This window comes from Sinocyclocheilus rhinocerous, unplaced genomic scaffold, assembly GCF_001515625.1.
Source record: "Sinocyclocheilus rhinocerous isolate Xijiao unplaced genomic scaffold, SAMN03320098_v1.1 scaffold819, whole genome shotgun sequence".
Classification (NCBI taxonomy): domain Eukaryota; kingdom Metazoa; phylum Chordata; class Actinopteri; order Cypriniformes; family Cyprinidae; genus Sinocyclocheilus; species Sinocyclocheilus rhinocerous.
Genome location: NW_015665814.1, coordinates 701,800 through 726,203, shown reverse-complemented (window position 1 = coordinate 726,203; position 24,404 = coordinate 701,800). Strand labels below are relative to the sequence as shown.

Below are 24,404 nucleotides of genomic sequence, written 5' to 3'. Positions count from 1 at the left end.
TCTTTCTGTTGTTGCTTGATTAACATCAATGACTCGGACAATAGCAACTAAATTAGGCTGCTGTCCCTTTAAAACCGAATGCACCGCTGCAAAGGATGCAATGTACTGATACACGTTCTCCCTGCTGTTTACGTTCACTTAAGATGTAATCTTAATCTGTGTTTACGTGAATACTCATCAAAACGGACAATTCAACATCATTTTGTGTGTAATTCTCCGTTCATGCGACACGAGAGAGTACTCGCACGCTGTGAGACGCGCTTTCTGTGTGTGTGTATGCTTCAGTGTGTGCGCTCAGAAAACCGCATTTCTCAAAAATTTCTGAACTCATTATATAGGTTTGATATTAAGGTTTTATCATGATAGACACTGATTTAACTGCGGTGACACACAACATGCCTTTATGTTAAAATTAAGTAAATCCACTTCTCATAAAGAACAAGAACATTGTCTTCTTTTTAATGAAATACCAATTGTTATATAGGTTATTTATGCATCCTTTTTAGCAACTTGTTTACCATATTCTTCATTCTTTCAAACAGACATATTTATTTCTATAAATAAATTTAGATTAATCTTTAGGGCTACTAAAGTTTTTCAGTCAAGAGCAGTGCATGATTTTCTGTCTTTCTGTTGTTGCTTGATTAACATCAATGACTCGGACAATAGCAGCTAAATTAGGCTGCTATCCCTTTAAAACCGAATGCACGGCTGCAATGGATGCCACGCAGCAGATTCGTTCTGAATGAATCTCTTCCCAAATCGTCCCTCCCTAACATTTTCATCTCGTTTTTATTTGTTGACGAAAATGTAAATAGAATTACGTCATAGTTTTTGTCATACAAAAAGAGTTTTAGTTCGTTATCGTCTCATTGTCGTCGGTGAAAAAAATGTTGTTGACGAAAATTATGACAAATTATTCATCAACGAAATTAACACTGCAGTGTACTCAGGCTTTTGGGGCCCTTGCCCTATCACAGCATCACAATGTCTAAGGGTGTCCAATTCTGCTCCTGGAGGTCCAGCATCCTGCAGAGTTTAGCTCCAACTTGCTTGCCTGGAAGTTTATAGTGCATCGGAAAACCTTGATTAGTTTCTACAGGTGTTTTTAATTATGGTTGGAGGTAAACTCTTCAGGGACAGGTTTGGACACCTCTGGTCTAAGAGTAGGGGTGTCTAATTGGCCTATCGGTAAGCCCCTCCCCTCGAACGCAGATGAGCCAATGGCAGTTGAGTGTCAGTTGCATGGGGACTGGAACTTGAACATCTTTAGCTCTCATCAGTTTGATGGCGTTTATGCTACAAAAATGGCAAAATGATGTGCCTGGGGTACTTGTATCACTGGTTCCAGGTTTCATAAGAGGATAGGCAATGCAAATTGGAATTTATTATTATTTTCTGGTTGTCATACTCTCATTAAGTTACAATTTTCATCTGCTCAAGCAGAACGTTAATGTCATCTAGTGCTTTAGCAAGGTATCTTTGGCTAAAACTAGCTAACATTAAAGTTAGTGAGTCCATGTTAACGTACAAACCTAAATAGCTAACTCTTCTCACATCATGTACAGTGTAGGTCAAAAACACATGAAGGTCTACATTTCAGTGGAACTCTGCAGGACTGCGGCTCTCTAGGACCGAACTTGCCTACCCCTGTCCTAGATGTTGTCATCTGCGACCACAACATGAGGCTTCTCCAGCTTGCATTGTGATCTGTAAACACTTGCTTCCAAATTAATCTTGTTACCCACTAGGGCTGTGCAATTAATCGCATGCGATTGTCATGCGCATCTCGTCAGTAAAGCCGGTTCCGTGATTAGTAATAAATCTCCATCACCTGCTTTCTTTCCATAGTAAACTGATTAAATGTAAAATTAATAAATTTTACATTTACATTTACAGATTAAAAGTAAATTAATTTAATTATACCCTGAACAGTGTTGATAATGCCGCTACATCTGATAGCAGGTGATGGCGATTTACTATTACTTTTAAAAAATGCAAAAATGTTATAAGAAAAGTCACTGACTTTTTGCGACAGGTGGGATTCAGCTTACGGCATTTCTCATTCATTCCTATGGTATCCGTAAATAACGATTGAGTGTCGCACAACTCTGACTGAACTTCAATGATGTCAAGGCTGTAATGTGATTGGTTATTACACCACACGTGATCCAAGTTAGCCATTAGGCTTTCTCCAATAGTAAGTAATACAAACACTCTCATCTCCCTATATTAAGACAATCTCTGGCAGGAGCATGGAGCATGGGCTCATTTGATTTGTGGCAGTGCATAAATGCCAACATCCTTGCACAGTTATCATGGCAAACACTGCTCTGCATTTTATTTTCAGAAAATGTACTAGTTTTCTCTAAGTATATTCTCTGGACTCTGAAAATTTGTATATATTTATTCATTCATCATTCCATCTGTGGATGCATCAGTCTTTCCATCCATGCTTTTTTCTTTCCTCAGAAGTGGAATGTGAGTCAAACCAAAATCCGTGTGATTTCTACCGTTCTTTTCATTTTGTTTGGTTGTCTCCTCTTCGTCGCCCTGCCGGCCATCATATTCAAACACATTGAGGGCTGGAGTGCACTGGAGTCCATCTACTTTGTCGTCATTACCTTGACAACCATTGGCTTTGGAGATTTTGTCGCGGGCGAGGGCGAGCGACGCCAGCACGAAGAGAACAGTGGTGAGCATAAACGGGAACACACATTCATGTGATTAGTAGTTTGCAAAATGGATTATAGCATCTTGTCTTGTTTGTTCAGGTGGTTCTGAGTTGGAGTACCTGGACTACTACAAGCCCCTGGTGTGGTTCTGGATCCTGATTGGTTTAGCGTACTTCGCTGCTGTTCTCAGTATGATTGGAGACTGGTTTCGTGTCATATCCAAGAAAACAAAAGAGGAGGTATGTTCTCATGTGAAGCAATACATTATGCAATCTTTAAACAATAGCTGCATCCACACATATATGCAAGGCTTTAAAACCAACATGAAATTAAAACTGAACCTATTTACAGGGTTAGTTCACCCCAAAATAAAAATTCTGTCATAATTTACTCACCCTCATGTTGTTCCAAACCCAATTCAATGAAATGTACAGTATGCGTGTTGGTCAATATTTATATGTGAATAAAACCCTAAACTAACTATCATATAATGCGATCATATCTCTTCAAAAGACTTGGATTAAACCGCTGGATTCATATGGATATCATTTATTTCAATAGCCCGATACGTGATGTAAACAGGATTATTAAATATTAGATATTTCATATTATTAAATACAAAGCACAAACATTTGTTTTATTTGTTTTATCCAAACACTATAAAAATGGTTTGTATCAAATAAAGAGAAGTTTAAAAAAAGAAAATCATCAAACCAACATCTGTCTCCAGTTCTCCTAGCAACTATCAGAGTTTGGTTCCCTATTTCATAACTAACCATAATGTTGCTCCAAACCATTTTGCTGTATTTGCTTTTTTTTCTCCAATGGCAGATGATGGCAGATGGTCATGTCTATCAAGCGCTAAATAGGGAAAAACAGCAGAGTCAAAGAAGTTTCATTAAAATCCATAGACTTAATTTATTTCTGTCATGACAACTCTCGGAGGGATTGGCATGGTAATGTACATGACAGTGTTAATGTATTTGGTCTTGGCGGAATAGATCTGCTACGCTGCTGCTGCTACTGCCAATACATCCACAACATGCTGCTGTGAGCATGTAAGAAATATTGCTGCTGCAAATATAACATACATGAAATAACCCCAATATAGCATACATGAATCACCTCGTAGCAGATCTATACAGGTGGAGCTGGGGAAGGGGAAGGGTTTCTGAAGCAAGCTGCAACTGCTACGGCAAGCACTAGTCTATATATTTGAATGTTGAGCAGCGAGCTCATTGGCTACCGATACAGGAGAGAACCAATCAGCTGTGCCATGTGATAATGATGTCATTAGGTCAGATTGAGTTAGACCTATCGGACTGCGCCATCTAGAGTTTCATGCCAGAACTCTGTATATATTCTATGTATTCTGAAGTCATATGATAGCATTTGTGTAAAGAACAAACTAAAATATTTTTAAAATAAAGTCATTTTTCACTCATAACATTCCCCTCTCATCCATCTCCCAAATGTCATTCTCATTCCACAAATTTGAAATGAAACATTGTGTTCATTAAGGCATGCGAGAACATATGGCAGTTGGTTTCAACTTGGTTATATTTGTCTAAATTTGCCATTTTGCCATTTGTACTTGCAAATAATGATTGAATGTCACAAAGACAACCATATGCTTTCAGAAAACTTGGCACATGAGTCACACAGACCACTTTTATGGTGTTTTAGGTGTTTTTCTTTTTTTTTTTTTTTTCTTTTGGAGCATGTGGTTTGGTCGCAATAAAGTGCTATTATATGGAAAAAGAGCTACATAAAGCTCCTTAAAAAAAAGTTACTTCAAAAATTTCCCTTCGAACAGCATGAGTAAATAATGACAAAATATTTAGTGCACTAACCCAAAAACATTATTTTGTATTATCAATCTATTTCTTTTGGGCATATAGGTAGGAGAATTTCGAGCTCATGCTGCTGAATGGACTGCTAATGTGTCTGCTGAGTTTAAAGAGACACGCCGGCGACTTAGTGTCGACATTTACGACAGATTCCAGCGTGCTGCATCGATCAAGCGCAAACTGTCCGCTGAAATAAACCTCAGCCCACCTGTCAATCCGCAGATGACACCAGGGAAACGTGCACGTTCAGTTAACCTTGGAGATGAGAGAGAAGTGTATCCCTACACGTTTGTACGAAACGGAAGCTTATTCCTCAACGGTCTCATCCCGGATTACGCTGATCATCGGGATATCACTAAAACGCAAACAAAATGAACAGGAAATAAAGATGTTCACTGATAAACTGTGAAAAGATAAGATGTATAAAAAAGAATACAACGAAAGAAAAAATAAGGGGGCAAAGACTTCACATTTTATATGAAGAAAATATGCCCTAACTTTTAATGTGGACAAAAATCATTGTTTTCCATTGACGGCCATGCAAAAGTAGCCATGTATTCTAATTAATAATTTTGTTAGCCACGTATAACAAGTTATTTAATTTTTTTAATTTATATGATTACAGATCAATATGCTGTAAATGTTTCACAAGCTTTCTGTGGCAAGGCTCTACAAGGCATGACAGTCTTTCTGCAAGAATGGGCTAATATAGACAGCCGAGCAACTGCAATTGAAATGAATAGGAATGCTAACGGAGAGCTCTCTTGAGGTTGTGTCTAACACACTACAAGACTATATCTACAAAGCCTGACTTTTGGTTCTGCCAGCATAATGAAGTCACTACCAGAAGAGACACAGTCGACAGGTAGGTGAAAGTGACTATAGCAGTCCTGCTCACATTTTATATGAAGAAAATATGCCCTAACTTTTAATGTGGACAAAAATCATTGTTTTCCATTGACGGCCATGCAAAAGTAGCCATGTATTCTAATTAATAATTTTGTTAGCCACGTATAACAAGTTATTTAATTTTTTTAATTTATATGATTACAGATCAATATGCTGTAAATGTTTCACAAGCTTTCTGTGGCAAGGCTCTACAAGGCATGACAGTCTTTCTGCAAGAATGGGCTAATATAGACAGCCGAGCAACTGCAACTGAAATGAATAGGAATGCTAACGGAGAGCTCTCTTGAGGTTGTGTCTAACACACTACAAGACTATATCTACAAAGCCTGACTTTTGGTTCTGCCAGCAATGAACGAGTCACTAGAAGAATTAAGTCACTACCAGAAGAGACACAGTCGACAGGTAGGTGAAAGTGACTATAGCAGTCCTGCTGTCAATCATGTCAAAATGATCATATTTATGAGATGAGCACACATGAACATCACCACAATGTCTTAATTACCAGTTACAGAGACTTCTTTAAGGATTGTTTTAACCCTCCTAAGAAAAAAGGGTCACACATTGGCTGCTGGCTGGTTATTTTTAGATCTTTCTTAGGTGATAAATTCTGTTTCACAATTATTTGTACACTCTCAAAAAAAAAGGTACAAAAGGGATCACTGGGGCAATACCCTTTCAAAAGGTACTGATATTGCAAGTGATAGTTGCTAATATGTACATTTAAGGTAATAAAATACACCCTTTAGGGGTAAATAAGGTACAAAGGCATACCTTTTGAAAGGGTACTGGCCCGGCAACAGCTTTTGTACCATTGTCTCATAGTGTATAAGCAAATGTTTGGAACTTCACAACAGTAAAAATTTACACTACACTTCTAAAAGCTGAAATATAAAGACAATATGATAATTGAACATGTTTTTGGACCAGGTTGCTTCCATCTGATGAAAAAAGATAAATAACATGACTTCATGTCAAAATCACATTATGATAGCGAAACTGTTCTATGCATCCAGCAGCTGCACAACATTTCTAGATTTTATGCTTAAAACACATTTGGATTTTTTTGTCATAGACATAAAAGTATGACTTTTCGTAAAGCTGCTTTGAAACACTGTGTATTGTGAAAAGCCACTATACACATAAATTTGACTCGACTTAATGCATACAGCCAAAGTCAACCATAGCACTCTTTTAAATGTTTTATGGTCTCACCCACTTCATTTGTGTGTGCCTTTGTTCAATATTGTTGATGATATATAGATTTCACTTAAAATAATTAAAAACAATTTATCTGCCCTACAGTCCTCCCCATTGATTTCCTATGATCAGTCACCTTTGACAGCCAATGTGTGTCTTTTTTATGACCACTCATCAAATGAAGGCCAGTTTTTTTTTTCTTCTCCAGATTGTGTATTTCTAAAAAGTAACCAAGTTTTGGACTTGAGGAAACAAAAATGAAATCAGTCAAAAATGATTAAAAAAATGAATTGATTTGTGACTTGAGGTCTGAAGTGGACTCGAAGGCAGCAAAAGTATCTGAGCACAGGGTGCTCAAGTGTAGGGGGTCATTGTGGAGGCAGGTATAAAAGTGTTCTTCATGTAACATATTGCTCCAAATATAATCAACAAAGCTTTTAACACTGCAAGTATTAGTTTGTGCAGTGCAGCTTCAGTTGAACCATTCCCATTTTTGATGTGCTGCATGACTACTCCAGGCACTTTTTCCCGTGTCCTTGCTATTCGCTTAAGTCATGCTGTTTCTGGGGCCAAGCCTCTACTTCATGTCAAGTGAGAACACTCTCAACAGCTGTTTATGCTTTTAAAAATTCACAGCGTACACTAGTCTGTGGATTCATGGCACCTGGGAAAGATGCTTTTTAGCAATTCACAAAACATTAATCACTGTTGAGCCATTTGAGATTTTGGTATGGAGATAACGGTTAGGGTCATGATTTTTCTGTGGTATACAGCACACTGTGGGTGTATATTAGGACCATTTATTGTTTGGTTATGGGATCTGAAGCATCGTTTGGACCCAAAACGATGATGCATGTCATTAAGTGCATGGGTGAAGAGTATGAATGTTTGGTTCCATGTGGATTTAACCTGCTCTCTTTAAACCTTCTAAAATTATTCAGATAATCATTATGGTGTTCTCAAATAGCCCTTACAAAATGAGCTTTACTGTACAAAGCAATGGATTCCATTGAAAATTAAGTAGGATACAAACTATAATTTTATAGTTGCTGATATATATCCCCCAACTCAAGCTGATTCATGGCTAGTGGGCAGCTTCAACATATGCAGATTAGACAAGCTCAAACCATTGACCTTTTCCCATGCAGACACGGTGAAGAAGGATATGAGGAGAGTAATTGGATTTCAATGGGAGAACATACTCACCGTTTTGCTGATGACGATGACGCTGCTCCTTATGTTTTGTGTTTAATTGGGAACAGGTGCCTTCAGTTCATGGTTAATTATTGCTTCCCATAGCAACCCTGACAGGCTCACAGAAGGCCATCCAGTATGTAATCAACTAAAGCTGTTTTGATATTATGAGAGAACACATTTAAAACAGTCACTTACAATTGAATGTTTTGTTTCAAATATATCCTTTTAGCAAACATTAACTACCATTCAAAAGTGTGGGGTTTGTAATTTTTACTTTTGGTCACTTTTAGTGTCAGATATTTCTGCCTGGACTGAAAATCAACTTCTGCAATCCGGACAAAAACTGCTTAACCCACCCTAACCAATCAGACCTCAAATATCCCACTGTAGCCAGCAGAGCTGAGTAAATCACTTACAAATTTTAGTCTGTTACTGAACTGTAATTAGTAACGTAATCTAGGTTACTCGTTTTAGGTAATGTATTCTGACTACTTTTTTAGATTACTTTTTTTTTTATCAAACTTGTTTTAAACGTACCATTAAATGTGCCAAGAAAATATGGTAACACTTTAGTATAGGGACCAATTCATTCTGATAGTTGTTTATTAGCATGCATATTACTAGCATACCGGCTGTTTATTAGTGCTTATAAAGCACATATTCTCCATGAGCATATTCTCCATCCCTAACCCTACCCAATACCTAAATTTAACAACTACCTTGCTAACTATTTCATGGCTAGTGGGCAGCTTCAACATATGCAGATTAGACAAGCTCAAACCATTGACCTTTTCCCATGCAGACACGGTGAAGAAGGATATGAGGAGAGTAATTGGATTTCAATGGGAGAACATACTCACCGTTTTGCTGATGACGATGACGCTGCTCCTTATGTTTTGTGTTTAATTGGGAACAGGTGCCTTCAGTTCATGGTTAATTATTGCTTCCCATAGCAACCCTGACAGGCTCACAGAAGGCCATCCAGTATGTAATCAACTAAAGCTGTTTTGATATTATGAGAGAACACATTTAAAACAGTCACTTACAATTGAATGTTTTGTTTCAAATATATCCTTTTAGCAAACATTAACTACCATTCAAAAGTGTGGGGTTTGTAATTTTTACTTTTGGTCACTTTTAGTGTCAGATATTTCTGCCTGGACTGAAAATCAACTTCTGCAATCCGGACAAAAACTGCTTAACCCACCCTAACCAATCAGACCTCAAATATCCCACTGTAGCCAGCAGAGCTGAGTAAATCACTTACAAATTTTAGTCTGTTACTGAACTGTAATTAGTAACGTAATCTAGGTTACTCGTTTTAGGTAATGTATTCTGACTACTTTTTTAGATTACTTTTTTTTTTATCAAACTTGTTTTAAACGTACCATTAAATGTGCCAAGAAAATATGGTAACACTTTAGTATAGGGACCAATTCATTCTGATAGTTGTTTATTAGCATGCATATTACTAGCATACCGGCTGTTTATTAGTGCTTATAAAGCACATATTCTCCATGAGCATATTCTCCATCCCTAACCCTACCCAATACCTAAATTTAACAACTACCTTGCTAACTATTAATAAGCAACAAATTAGGAGTTTATTGAGGCAAAAGTCATAGTTTTGTATCAGCATCATAAAATGCATTAAACATTTCATTGGTGAGTTGACAGTGAGTGAATAGTGAGTTGATAAAAAAAAGCTAATATTTAATGAAATCATAAAAATGTAAAATAAAAATAATTGGAACACTAAACATTTACTCCAGATAACTATGACATCAAAGAACTGTAAACATGCAAATGTGTTGTGAAATTATTTGAAATTTTAACTTACTCAGAGATATTTCAAGTAAATGCTTTAAGGTGTTTTGCTGACAAAAAAATTTGGAAATCCCTGCATTATATGAACAAACATTAATAAACATGAAAACAGAAAGGAACATTTAGTTTTAGAAAGAAACATTTAAAAAAAACAAATTAGGGAGAATCAATAAATTATGAATAATTTACTGCCCTTGTGTGAATATGTAATCAAGTAATCCATTAAAATGTAACTAATCTGATTATGAGTATTTTAAATGTAATGTACTCTAATTACAAGTAATAGACTTTTTGGTAACACTTTATTTTAAGGTGTGCTTGTTAAACAATACATGTACTTACTATTGTAATAACTATAAATTATGCATAATTTCATGCAAGTAGCCCTAAAACAAACCCTAATCCTAACCCTAACCATATAGTAAGTACATGTAGTTAATTAATATTACTCAGTACTTAAATGTATAACTACACTGTAACAAGGACACCTTGAAATAAAGTGTAACCGACCTTTTGAATCTGATTACGTAAAACCGATTACATGTAATCAGTTACTACCCAGAAACAATCACATCTACTGTTACTGAACTTACTGGAAGTTTTTCATGATCGTTCAATGCAAACCAAGTACACCAAAATGTTTTAACATGATGGTTTTTGTGCTGATGCCTCATTACAGCTCATTATAAAACGGATAGTTCTGGTCCTTGATTCTGATTGGCTGAGCCGTGTTCTACGCTGTTGTAAATTACTCTACAAACACACACCTTTGTTTACTTCTGTCTGTTGCTTGGCAACCACTTTGTTGGAACCACAACTGATTCTGAGGAGCTACATTGTTTGGTGGAAGAATACTGTTTTTATTAATATCATTACACTTTATTTGCTCTGTTTTATTTTGTGAAACCTTACTACGTATATGGAATAACCGTTTTATAAAAGCAATAAGCCCCACGAAGCCGTGGTTTACAGTGAATTTATAACAGCTAAGGGGGTTTTAGCTGTTGACAATGCCCCTTAGCTGTTATAAATTCACTGTAAACCACGGCTTCTTGGGGCTTATTGCTTTACTTTAATGTAACCGTATTGTTCTGCTTAGCGAGCGCTGGCTGAGACGGAGAGATTGCAGTTGCCATGGAGATCTGAGACACGTTTTAAGCCACAGCTCCACTCTGCTGCGAGGAATACTACGGTTGCCGAGCCATGACCGTAATTTCGTCCTTCTCGTACCCACTTGACACTCTTCAGGGAATGAAGAGTAACAGACAAATCACACACAAGACTGTTTACAGATTAAATGTGTCCTCAGATGATTTACTCTGAAGGAGGCAGGAAATTATGTTTCTCTCGTAGTAGACTCACAGCTGAAAGCATTCAGGACTGTTGTTTATAAATGAATTGTACTTTTTTCTCTAAAAAGTCTGTACACTGTCTTGAAGGCAATTAAAATGCCATTTTCTTGTACAGGGTAGCTCTGGCTGAACAAAACGCACTGATTTCAAAATGATTGCGATATTTAAGTGCTATTCTGTTTTGTCTCTGCTTAGTTAACAACACAAAGAAAGAAGCAATTAAGATCTTCAGGCTGTTTTTTTAAACTGTGTGTGAACCAGATGCTGTGAGTGACGATTTCATTTACTGTATATCTTAGTCATAGAGCTGCATCACAATTGATTTCTGAAGGCTTTTGAGAGCCTCATTTTTATGAAATTGGTTGCAAGTTTGAGATGGTTGGTTGTAACACTCACAGTCACAATAATGATCATGCTGAGCAATTTCAGGCATCAAAAGGTGAAGAGCAGAGGTTAGACGAAGTGTTACCGTAACAAAATGACTTGAAATTGAGCTAGAAGCATTTACGTTCCTGTTCTTGGATGGAGTTTGTTTCAGACTCAATCTTTTATTTACCAAATGTACATCAAGTTTCTCCAAAAGCACAGAGACTTTGCGAAATCTACCATACTGTATGTGAGCATGTAAATTCTGCAGTTCGAATTGCTATTGCATTTTGTAATAATATACAGTATTTCTACACTATAGGATCACTTAAGTGAAATGTTTTAGGGGTGAAATAAGAAAAATAATAATCATAGTTGACAAATGATTGTATGTTAGTATATTGGTGCTCTGCATCTTTAAGCCAAAATAGAGGGAGTAAAGCTGATAATTAGTGTGATTGTTAACTGCACCAGCCTTTTTCAAATAAACTGAATCACATACATTAGATGTGTTTTTAATGGCTGTTCTGTGGCAATAAATCTTGACAATAAATGGGAATTAATGCCGTTTCATTTTGTGAAAGTTTTTGAATGCATCGTTTTGCGTATGGCCAAGTCACTGCAGCACTGATATATGTCAATACTATGATTACAATATAGCTTGATCTAAAATACAGAGGATCACTTGTATCGTCCCTATATATATCATCATATTGCCCAGAACCTAAAACTTGCTCTGTGGTAAATTATAGACATATGTGACTTTCTGTAAAGGATTTAAAGGACTTAAAGGATTTTTAGGCTGCATTAATTAGGTCAGTTTTGGTTCCTTGCCGCTTTCAATGATGAGCTGCCTTTAACTGAAAAATGAGTGTTTACTATTGTCCTTTTGCATTATTGACACACTATTTTCCTAATAAATGCTGTTCAGTTGCTTTGACACAATCTGTATTGTTAAAAGCGCTATATAAATAAAGTTGACTTGACTTGACTTGTAAAGATGCTGTTGATGACTTGACTTGACTTGGAAGCTTACAGATAACAACACTATTCTTTAAAGGTACCATAACAGTCAGAACTTAATTTGTTCCATAACTGCAGTGGAAACATTGCTTTTTCAGTCCAAAAATAATAAAACCACAACCGCATTCATTTGAATTAAATATTAATAATTAAGTTGAATTAAATATACATAACATTCATCGGGTTGCTGCAAAAACGATACAAAATAAAAGTCTGAACATCCAGCCATATGTAACATATAATATATTAACATTTCAATATTTCTGCTCATTAAAATGTTAGGCATAAAGTAGGCAATTATTGAGTTTTTATTGAAGTCAGTTTTACTTGCTCTCTGTGAAAGCCATATGCCAAGAGTCACAAAATTAGCTTATCTTCTAGTTAAGTGTAAGGTATAAGTAGGTAAGTTTATCAAACTGAGTATATTTCTGAGTAAATAACTTGGGAAGTGAAGATATCTTATAGATATCAGAGACCTCAAGACTGTTCAGAAATCACAGTCCCAGCCTGAAAACTCCTCCTCTGCTTGGGTCTTATCATAGGGAAAGCGGTCAAAGTTTATATAGCAAGGACCCTGTAAACCAAAGAAACCACAAAAACACAATCAGTGAAACAGACTTTGTTACTTGGTGGCTTTTCATGTTTGGATTTTCACATTTGTCCATTAGCCTCCACTGATCATTGAAAATTTTTTTAAAGGGGTCATATGATGCGATTTCAATTTTTCCTTTCTCTTTGGAGTGTTACAAGCTCTTGGTGCATAAAGAAGATCTGTAAAGAGACTGTAAAGTCTCAAATCCAAAGAGATATTCTTTACAAAATTTAAGAGTCAGACACCAGCCCGGGGTCGTCACATGTGGTTGTCGCAAGCCCGCCGGCTGTTCCTCACTTATAAGCCGTAATTATGTCCCCACTGGATGCAACGAATGCCTCATTTATAATGGGGTTTTCATGTTTTTGTCTCGTCGCTCCAGCCGGGACAAGGCATCACAGTATGGTAGGGGCGTAACATTTCCGTCACACGCTTGAGGTATTCGGCCAATCACAACGCACCGGATAGCTGGCCAATCACAGCACACCTTGCTTTTTCAGACCGATGAGCTTTGTAAAAATCGACGCGTTTCAAAAAGGCGGGGCATAGAGGAGAAACAATAATGTACAGTATGTGGAAAATAATGTTTTTTTAACCTTAAACCGCATAAACACATTTCATTACACCAAATACACAAAATAATGTTCTTTTTAGCAACATCATATGACCCCTTTAAGGGAGTGGAGCTAAAGTGTTACTTTTGTAAGCTGTGAAAAAAAGTTGACCTTTCTTATGAGTCGAATAGTTGGTGCCTCCAGCTGCCCCATTCTTAATTTATGCCAGTTAATGCTGTTAAACCACCTGAGAAATAATTGAGAGAAAATGTCAATACACACATTACAGGAAAAACATTAATAACAAAAAAATTAAAAGCACACGTCACATTAGCATACTCATTACCATTACCATAACCATACTCAACTCAGTACTACTCTGTGTGTATACACACACACACATTTAAATTCAATATACACTATTATAATACACAATATACATTGATAAAGCTTACCTGTGATGTCGGACATCTTTGATTCCATTTTTTGTATTGCCCAGACGCTGGCCCGGACGTGATCTGCATGTCATGTAAGCAACACACAAACTGAAGATTAATCATGTAAATACCTAAATGACATTAAGGGGTGACATTTAAATAAAATGTGAAAAATTTGTAAAACCAAGCCAAAGTCTTCATAATAGATCGTCAGAAATGACCTGCACAATTTGCTGATGAGAGATTTGGCACCTTCCCCCATATATGACGGGAAATTCAGCACACCATCCAAGATCTTGGCATAGATCTTCTGTGGGTCTGAACTGGAGAATGGCGGACTTTCGGACAAATAAAACAAGAAAAGCACATTTAAACACAAGTATTTTATTTATTTTCACCCACAAAGTTTTATCGCTTATTGGCCCTGATCTAAAAATGAAATCCGTGCAAACTTGATAGCACATGCAAACACTGTCTGAACGAAGGACTGCATGCTTGAAATCTGCAAAGCAGCGCATCATTTCAGGTTCCTTTGATGAATATATGTGACCCTGGAGCACAAAAGCAGTCATAAGTCGCTGGGGTATATTTGTAGCAATAGCCAACAATGAAATTGACCCTTATGACTGGTTTTGTGCTCCAGGGTCACATATGATTTTGGGGTGTTCACATGCAAAATACAGGGCGTTGAATATTCTTGTGTAAAATTATTTACTAACTTTGAAAATAATTTCGGAAATGATAATTGCTACTGCAAATTATTACATTTGAAATGTACTGAACTTCATGCATTAATGTGAATTGTGACAGAACAAAATTTGAAAAGTGATAATACTATACTTTAGTGCCATAGCCTTATGGACAGCACATATGCATACGGTGCAACAGGAAAAAATACATTAACATAAGCAATATGACATTGCATTCCTCTAAATAAATGACATCAACCGTGTTAGCTTTGTACCCCCTGTTTATATACAGCCCTAGTGTTTCACTTGTTCTTTGTCAGTTGTTGAATGTAATGTCCAGTGTTTTTGTTTCTTTCCTCCCAGTGTCATTTGTTTTCTTTGTTTCTTTGATTAGATCCTCTGCTCTGCCTGCACATTACAGATTCTTCCAGTTTGTAAAACAACAGCCTTCACCCAATTTAACTTATTTGATAAAAAGAACATAATAATAATAAAAAATAAATAACTCACTGTTGCCACACGTGTGGATTACATGAGAAAACTTTATTACCTGCCCACAAGTAGCTCATAGATTAGAACACCAAGTGACCAGAAGTCAGCAGCAAAGTCATGGCCCTGGTTCTGAATGATCTCTGGAGGCATGTACTCAGGAGTACCGCAGAACGAATATGTCTTCTCACCCCGAGAAAGCTCTTTTGCAAAACCAAAATCAACCTGAAAAAAATCCAAGATAAAAAAAAGAGCAAGAAAGAAGTGCATCTTTTAGTGGGCGTATTAAATTGTCACAGTGACAAATGATCACAATTGTATTAACAGCTTATCAGTGTAAATGCCTGTAATTGCTCTATTCGCTGAAAGTGGAAAAACAGATCCTTGTTTAAATACATCACAGTTGCATGCTGCCTCACATTAAAAACCAGGGTTATAGGCACTATAGATGTATATGACAGGAGAAGCAGGGAAAAGGGAATTTCTTTTGCTTTACCAATTTCACATATCCTTTGGAGTCCAGCATGAGGTTTTCTGGTTTCAGGTCTCGATACAGGATCCCTTTGTTATGGAGGTATGCAAAGGCTTCAACCACACACGCTGTTATGAACACGGCTATATTCTCCTCGAAGCGCCCTCTGCAACATGATGACACATGCGCCCACATTCACACATTCACTAATTAGGGAAATACATATCTGCAGTCAAACATTTGACAGAGACAGAAAATGGATTCTAATTAATGGTCTACCATATTATGCAAGAAAGATGACACTTATGCATTTTCTAAGAACACATAAGATGTTCTGAGTGGTTGTTAATGCATTGTTGTTATGTGGTTGCTAGGGTTTTCCTGCTAGTAAGTTTCTATGCAATGCAACAACACAGCAACAGCAGCTGTCATAAGGATGCTTGCCTTAGCAAACAACACTGATTCATTTGTGAATGTCTTACGCCTCTTTCAGCTTGGTCCAGATTTCCCCACCAGGACAAAACTCCATGATCATATAGACGTAGCGAGAATCTTTGAAGGCAGCATGCAGCCTGAACAACAGCAGAAAATTCAAACCGGAATTTCATATGTGATTATAGGTTAGGTAGGTAGCTGCACTAACCTGACAATGAAGTCACATTGGATTGCCTGGAGAATTTTCTTTTCTAGGAGAATGTGTCCTTCCTGCTTCTTTGCAACAACATGCTGTTTACTGATCTTCTTCATAGCAAAGTACATTCTGTGCTGCAAGGTAGTTACCTGGTAAATAAGCAACCAATCATCATTAATCTGGCCCAAGTAGTGTTTTGACATTAAAAGGACTTCGTCTATGCTCTCCTCTCATACCAGCTCCACTTTTCCAAACCCCCCGACTCCAAGAGTGACAGGCTCTCCGTGATAACTTCCCTCCTGGTACAGTACAGGGACGAGATCTTTCAGCTTTAGAGATGTTTCTGGCCTGGAGACAGCAATACTTATAATATATAATTCATCAGAAATGACAACATAATGTATAATTCATATTATAACTCATTTAAAGGCTGCATTTAGCTGTAGACAGGCACCTAGCTGTATGCTTAGAAAAACTCAGATTCATTCAAACAGTGGCTTAGAAAGATGCCACTGAACAATTATATAAAAAACTACACTATAATACACTAATACTGTACATCATATAGTGAAAGTATTCCCTATAGTATGTCTAATAGTTTGGATTTAATATGGAGATTAATTTCAGTATCCACACTATTGTTCAAAAATTTGGGATCAGTTAAGATTTTCATTTTCTTATGTTCACCAAGGCCGCATTTATTTGATCAAAAAAACAGTATAAAAACAGTAATATTGTGAAATATTATTACAGTTTAAAATAACTGTTTTCTATTTGAATATATTTTAAAATGAAATTTATTCTGATGCGAAGCTGAATTTTCAGCATCATTACTCCAGGCTTCAGTGACACATGATCCTTCAGAAATCATTCTGATATGCTGATTTTTTTCTAATATGCTCACACTCTAAAAAATGCTGGGTTAAATATAACCCAGCGCTGGGTTAAAAAACGGGACAAACCCAGCTATTGGGTTGTTTTGAGCTGGGTTTGTCCCTTTTTAACCCAGCATTTTTTAGAGTGCAAGAAACATTTATTATTATTATTATCGCAGTAAAAAAAATGGTTGTCTGGAAACCATGATATAGTGTCTTTTTTAAGGATTCTTTGCTGAACAGAAAATTTGAGGATCAGCATTTATTCGAAATAGAGATATAACATTATAAATGTCTTTACTGTAATTTTTTATCAGTTTAATGAACTGAATAATCAACATACTGAATAAAACTATTCATTTCTTTAAAAAAGATAGTGATCCCAAACTTTTAAACAGTAGTCTATATGAAACAAGCTTAATATATGACTGTGAGTTTGTTTTCTGTCCTACGTGAAACTATATATTTAAAACAAATAATAACAAAATACTCAACTTACCCAACTTTCTCTGGCTTTACATCATCCTCTAGTACATCAGCACTACAAAAACAGTTTTTGAAAAAGAACAATATGTCAGCACCAAAATAAACTAAACCACTGTTGCAAAACACTAGAATAATAATATACACTTAGCAATCTAAAACAGAGAACAGAACGCACAATAACAGCCGATAATGAGCCAGCTGTAAACATGTCCGTGTAGCACAAAATATTTCTACTGCCTGACAGATATGTCACACTTTATAACCTGTCAGATAACTAGTGAAGAATCCTCTCTGCTAGGGTTGTGACGGTGAGGAAATTTTCCCACCGGTTAATCAACGTGTGACAATACCGATAATACCGGTATCACCGGGGGTGCAGGGGCGTTCCCTCTTTTCCTCGCTTTCCTTAGCTTTTAAATAGCTTGCAAAAGCGGCGTGCGGATTTTACTTTCACTTTCAAACAGCGGCAATTCGGCGTAAAGCAATTGTTCGTTTTTAGTTCGTTTGAATTTTCCCTCTTTTCCTTGCTTTTCTTCACTTTTAAATAGCATCAGACGATGCCGCGATTATAAATGAGCGTGACTCCTGGTTAACATGTATTAAAAGGGGTCGTGTTTAGTCACTATTTAGTGTGGTATTTTTTGACAATATTCGCTCATCATGACAGCAAAATAGGGCATTCTAAGTCAATATACTGCAGTGTTTACTCTCTCAATCAGTAGAAAATATGGTTAACACCCGGTCATGCATGAAAAAAAATACCGTCATGTACCGTGAAATAAATTTTTGGTCATACCGCCCAGCACAATAACTTACATAAACTTTAAATAGGTATACAAAACTGGAAATGAGTAAACGTATAATATATAACCAAATAAATAAGAAACGTAGAAAGTTTATTAGCAAAACGAATAAGTAAGCTTGGAGGCAAGTTTAAATAAAGTAAAAATCAGCAAACACTGTGGAACCAATTAATAGTGTCTGTTCTTTTACTGAACTAAATAATTTATATTACTATAAAAAAATTCAAAACGACGGTGGGGGTCGGTGCCGCGGTGGGCAAGTGACGTAACCGGTGTTGCGGCTTCACACCGGTATCACCGTCAGCACTGTCTATATCGCGGCAAGCCTACTCTCTGCTTGTGAATCTTTGCAAGAACTGATTTATGACTAAAATAATTTGCTATTTGTCTATGCTTCAAATCTAGCAAAATCAGAAAACACCACTGATCTGTGTTTGCAAAAGGATTTTCTGATGGCTTTTCCTTCTTGTTAATGGTATATAAACATTAACTCCGCATGCTAAAAGTGACTAAGTTGAAGACTATATTGAAAATCTTTACAAATGTAGAAGTTACAAAGCAGGAAAACTCACTCGTCATGGAGCTCAAGGCTTTCAAAAGGAATGGTCTCCTCAAAAACCCTGTGAGAAATAAAGGACTGATTATTTATCAGATATACTCAATCAAGGGAATTATGTGATTGCATCTGTACAAACTAAGTAAAGCAATATTGTCATCACTGACATCAAACTCACTCTTTATCAATGGAAAAGCAAGTGACAGCTCCCACCGCTGTGCATGTGGCTGTCCTGAGGATCTCTCTGCATTAAACACAATAGAAGATTTACTTGACTTTTACATTTAAACCAGATTTTGATATCATAATTCTGTGATAACTATCTATGGCTTACATCATTTACAAAGGAAGCCTACCTGATAACTGTATCTAGAAAATTACATCTTTAAAAACAATCATTTAAAATAACCAGCTGATCAATGATTAACAAATGAAGAGTTAATTTGCAAAAACCGATAACCGATAACTTTTTTTCAGAAATCACGTTTTTTTATTGCGCATTCCAAGTAATATCAATCAAACTGCAGTTGGGTTGTTTTGATTAAGTAATAATAACTTAAACAAATACAGGTAATTTACAAAATTAAAGTTCATTGAAAGTATGTTTTTTTTACATATTAAAAGTTTGTTTTATAGCAAAAGCAGATAACTCCAACAGTCGTTTTTTGGCAAAAGCAGATAACTCCACATTTCATGTTATAGAGTTTTAAAAAAAACTCGTTTAATCTTTGTAATCTCCTCAGATGACAATGTAGATGCCTGACAAACGTTGTTGTTGTTGTGATCATAAACTGTATGGATGTGATTACACACAATACACGGAGCTTTTCCCTCACCATTGTAACGCGCTGCTTTTGCAAGGTTCCGTGAAAACGTTTCAGCTTTTATTTTCCTTTTTCGCCCTGAAGAAGATATCACAGGTTCATCGAGTTCGTCTAAATTATCTATCATCGTTCACTTTTAGTCAGCTTTGACGAAACTCCTCTCAGCTAGCACGTCTTTTCAAAGTGAAAGTAGCCTTGTCACCTGACCTGAATACAGCGTGCTGGTTCGCTAAAATGGATTTATCGGCTTCTGCTCAAAAACAACAAGGGCGCTTGTCAGCTTCTGCAGTGAAACGTGAACTCGTGATGCCTTGAAAGTGGACAAAACCAGCTTTTTTGACAAAACGTGTTTAGGGTTCAGATCGTGCTATATGTGGAGAATAATGCACGGCAATCAGCTCATTTTTTTAAAGTGGCGTTTATCGGTTTTTGCAAATGAACTCTTCAAATATTTATTTATGATATTGTATTTCTAATGATCCCATTTTTTGTCACTAAGTAACAGTGACCATGGTTACCGTATTAGAGCCAGTTCTCCAAAGTGTTCCCCCTCACCCATCTTACGAATGATTTTCTGCTGTCCGTTCACTTTTTTTGTCACTAAAACCTAATGGGAAATAGACAGAATCCTGACCAGCTGTTTTAAGCAAGACTTATTTTACAGTAGCATTTAAATTCAACACAAACACAGAGATTATTACGTGCAAAGTTTGATTCTTGCATATTTTGTGTTTGTAAAAGTGCTCAAAAACACATATTTAAGTTGTAATGAGTTTCTTTTACCTCTCCTTTGAGAATGATGTAAAACGCATTGCCCTCTGCTCCCTCTCCGACAATCATTTCATTGTTCTGAAACTTCACCTTTCAGGGGAACAAACACGAAAAAGACTTTGAATCACCGTGTCATGCTTTGCTAGAAGAAAATATACTGGACTTTGTGTCAAAATAAGATTTATGAACTCTTCATTGTGACCCTCAGATGCTTCTTCCTGAACAATATATCGAGGCCAAAATATGCTATTTGCTTGATATTGAGGAAAGCACACATTCCCTTAGTCTTTCATGAGACTAAGATTTGCCTTATGTCTTCCTATTGTAGGCTCACAAGACATATTCAGTAACATATTCAGTTAATATTCAGTAATGCTGCATTATCGATTTGACTACATTGACACCACTGGATGAGAATAAAACTTTAGGTTACTCACGTAACCCCGGTTCTCTGATAACATGAGTGAGGTATCTCACTATGGGGTATAGACAACTCCCGTATTGCAGATATGCTGTCTGAAGCAGGCATGTCAACCAACTCAGTGATGTGTGATAGCATAAGAATGAAAACCCTCCACTATTCACCGAATAGAACTGGGATATGTGAAAAAAATAAAATAAATAAATAAAAACGTCTTCTGTACGAGTGTTTTTTATTTTATTTTATTTTTTTACACAGGACGGAATGAGCCAACGACAGCTCTGTAACATCCAACCTATAAAATCTGACAAACGTGTGTGGCGATGCCCAACTCGCCACCGCACAAATGTCTTGAATTGAAACGCCCTTAAACAATGCCCACAAGGTGGCCACGCCTCGGGTACTATGAGCCCTCAGCCCCTCCGGAGGACTAAGACCTATGCTATTATAACCCAATATAATAGCTTCCACTACCCAGTGGGACAGGCGCTGACGAGAAATAGGTTTACCCTTATGAGAATCAGCCCATGAAACAAATAACTGATTACTCTTCCGCAGCGCTTTCGTTCTGTTTACATAGCAACGCAGCGCACGGACAGGGCACAAACAGTGAAGCCGCTCTTCTTCTGGTGATGAAAAGAGCGGATGAAAAGCCAATAAATCTACTTGATTACAGGCTAGAGCTGACTTGCTCACTTTAGGCACGAACGCTGGATTGGTTTTGAGAGACACTCTCGAGTAATCCATAGCGAACTGCATACAGGAGTTATGAATCGACAAAGCATGAAGTTCACTAACCCGCTTAGCAGATGAAACAGCCAGTAATAATGCGGTCTTTAGCGAAAGGAGCTTCAGATCGCTGCTGTGTGTAGGTTCAAAAGGTGTACGAGACAGACAGATCCCACGGTGGAATCAGTGGCTTTGACACCCTGTTTAAACACCGCGCACCTCTAATAAACCTGCATACCAGAGGGTATCGACCCATAGTGTTATTGTCAATCCCCACATGACACGCAGAAATCACCGCGAGATACACCTTAACGGTAGAAAAAGCTCTACCTTTATCCAAAAGTTCTTGCAGAAAACATAACACATCTGCACCAGAGCAGAGAAACGGAACAATGTGCTTATGTGCGCACCATTGCTCGAAAAACATTCCATTTCCTATCGTAAGCAGAGTGCGTCGAGGCAGCCCTCACGTTCTGAATTGTCTCAATCACCCTCGGAGGCAACCCAGTAGCATTTAAGTTTAACCTCTCACGGGCCAAGCCCAAAGAGCAACTTTGTCCGGGGCGGGGTGAAAAATCTCCCCGCGCGCTTGTGAGAGGAGGTCTCTGCGCAGCGGGAGAGGCCAGGGCTGGTCGCATAGGAGCTGCATTATCTCTGTCAGCCACAATTTCCCCGGCCAGTTCGGGGCAATCAATATGACTGAGTGACCGCACTCCCTTACCCTTCTTAGAGTTGGTACGATCAGACTTAGCGGCGGAAACACGTAAAGCAGTACATTTGGCCATGGGTGCGCTAGGGCATCCACACCCATAGGCGCAGCGTCCCTCGCTAGCGAGAAGAACAGAAGGCAGTGAGTGTTTTCGTGCGATGCGAAGAGATCTACGGCAGCGCGGCCGAATCTTCTCCACAACTGGCCCACTACCTGAGGGAGGAGTGTCCATTCTCCATACCGAGGATTCCCCCTGGACAGGAGATCCGCCCCCGCATTCATTATTGTGCGTTGCCCGTAATGAATGAAAGTGTTTCCTGCCCTACACAATCAGTTTCTGTGCCAGACTGTGAAGCTGAGGAGAGCGTGTACCCCCTTGGCGATTTATATATGCCACCGTGGTCGTGTTGTCTGATCTGATCAGAACATGGTGGTTCCGCAGAAACTGCACAAAATGTTTCAAAGCTAGAAACACTGTTAACAGTTCTAGGTAATTTATGTGCGCGCCCTGCAGCGAGACGGGCCATTTCCCTTTCGCTATTCTGCCCTCGCACACTGCATCCCAACCTGAAAGCGACGCGTCCGTCGTTACCACCTTCCTCATGGAAACTGCACCCAGCGGAGTCCCTGATTCAAGGAACAAGTGGTTTCTCCAATGACGGAGAGCACGCATACAAAGTGGTGACACCATCACTCTGCGGTTGAGGTGGCGTTTTGGACATAAGTGTTGTGCCGCTGTCCAATTCTGAAACTCTCTCATTCGCAACAGTCCCAAAGGAATAACCGAGACTGTCGAGGCCATCAGCCCCAGAAGGCGTAAACACAGTCTGAATGAGACCTTGTTCCCTTTTTGAAAAAGGGATAGACAGCTGCGAATTGACCTGATGCGCTCCTCTGACAGAAACGCTTGATACCGATCTGAGTTCAGTCTGAGGCCTAGATAAATTAGCTCCTGAGTGGGCACCAGGCAGCTTTTTGTCTCGTTTATCTTGAAGCCTAAGCGCTCCAAATGAGACACAAGCATCTTCGTGTCTGTCTCCGCTTGCTGCCGTGACAGAGCGCAGAGGAGTAGATCATCCAAATAAGCTGACACTCTGAGATCCGCTGTTCTCAGCGGTGATAGAGCCGCTTCTATACACTTGCTGAACGTTCTTGGAGCTAATGAGAGCCCGAAAGGAACAGTCGTAAACTCGTAGGCCGTGCCCTGATAGGCAAACCTGAGGAATTTCCTGTGTGCCGGATAGCTGTCTATATGGAAATATGTGTCTTCCAGATCAACTGAGGTGAACCAGTCTTTCTCGCGAATAAAATGTGACAGCGCTTTGAATGTGGGCATCTGAGGTGTTTGTTGAGGTTCCGCAAATCCAGAATGGGATGGAGACCTCCCCCTCTCTTGGGAATTACAAAGTACCGGGAGTAAAAGCTGTGCTGGCTGTCCTCCGGCGGCACAATTCGAATAGCTTTTTTCCTAATTAAAGAGGCTGCTTCTTCCTCTAAAACTTGAGCTGACGCGCCTTCTGCAGCTGACATCAACACACTGTTGAACACTGGTGGTTTTACAGCAAACTGCAGACGATAACCCTTCAGTATCGTAGATAAAACCCAGGGGTGTACTGCGCATGCGCGCCAGCTCTCCACGTGAGCAGCGAGCGGACTGCAGCGGCTCTTGCCCACTAATGGTGCGATCGCGCCATCTAGCAGGGGAGCTGGCTGGTGCCAACTCCACACCTGAACTGGTCAAAAGAGAACTTTTTGACATTTCCTTGAACAGTTCCCGAGTCCAACGCCTTCTTTTGGTGGCAGGGGGAGAAAATAACCACTCTTTTTGAGGGAGGATAACAACAGATACTCCACGAGTGCTGTTGCTCGTCCCCTCGTCCAGAACATGAGGACGGGTTAGGTTGCCCAGCGTTTCTTTCCTCCCTGAGGGTTCGCCGGTCTGTGTCTAGCCGCCGATGCTGCAAAGGAAG

At 38.3% G+C, this 24,404-nt stretch overlaps 2 protein-coding genes across 2 annotated transcripts in view; one reads left to right on the top strand and one right to left on the bottom strand.

Annotated features, from left to right (window-relative positions):
* The window catches only part of LOC107731508 (potassium channel subfamily K member 2-like), a 61,881-nt gene extending 56,981 nt beyond the window's left edge, over positions 1 to 4,900 (top strand). Inside the window, exons 5-7 of the mRNA XM_016542610.1 lie at positions 2,473 to 2,695; positions 2,775 to 2,914; positions 4,577 to 4,900. Of these exons, the coding sequence (XP_016398096.1) occupies positions 2,473 to 2,695; positions 2,775 to 2,914; positions 4,577 to 4,900 (687 nt within the window). The remainder of the gene's footprint in view (positions 1 to 2,472; positions 2,696 to 2,774; positions 2,915 to 4,576) is intronic.
* Positions 4,901 to 12,788: 7,888 nt separating this feature from the next.
* The window catches only part of prkg3 (protein kinase cGMP-dependent 3), a 30,632-nt gene continuing 19,016 nt past the window's right edge, over positions 12,789 to 24,404 (bottom strand). Inside the window, exons 9-22 of the mRNA XM_016542609.1 lie at positions 20,588 to 20,665; positions 20,323 to 20,411; positions 19,159 to 19,224; positions 18,997 to 19,044; positions 17,635 to 17,676; positions 16,497 to 16,608; positions 16,273 to 16,409; positions 16,112 to 16,201; positions 15,654 to 15,795; positions 15,219 to 15,382; positions 14,201 to 14,317; positions 13,998 to 14,060; positions 13,714 to 13,789; positions 12,789 to 12,970 (exon numbers count right to left, since the gene is read on the bottom strand). Of these exons, the coding sequence (XP_016398095.1) occupies positions 12,884 to 12,970; positions 13,714 to 13,789; positions 13,998 to 14,060; positions 14,201 to 14,317; positions 15,219 to 15,382; positions 15,654 to 15,795; positions 16,112 to 16,201; positions 16,273 to 16,409; positions 16,497 to 16,608; positions 17,635 to 17,676; positions 18,997 to 19,044; positions 19,159 to 19,224; positions 20,323 to 20,411; positions 20,588 to 20,665 (1,311 nt within the window). The 3' untranslated portion in view covers positions 12,789 to 12,883. The remainder of the gene's footprint in view (positions 12,971 to 13,713; positions 13,790 to 13,997; positions 14,061 to 14,200; positions 14,318 to 15,218; positions 15,383 to 15,653; positions 15,796 to 16,111; positions 16,202 to 16,272; positions 16,410 to 16,496; positions 16,609 to 17,634; positions 17,677 to 18,996; positions 19,045 to 19,158; positions 19,225 to 20,322; positions 20,412 to 20,587; positions 20,666 to 24,404) is intronic.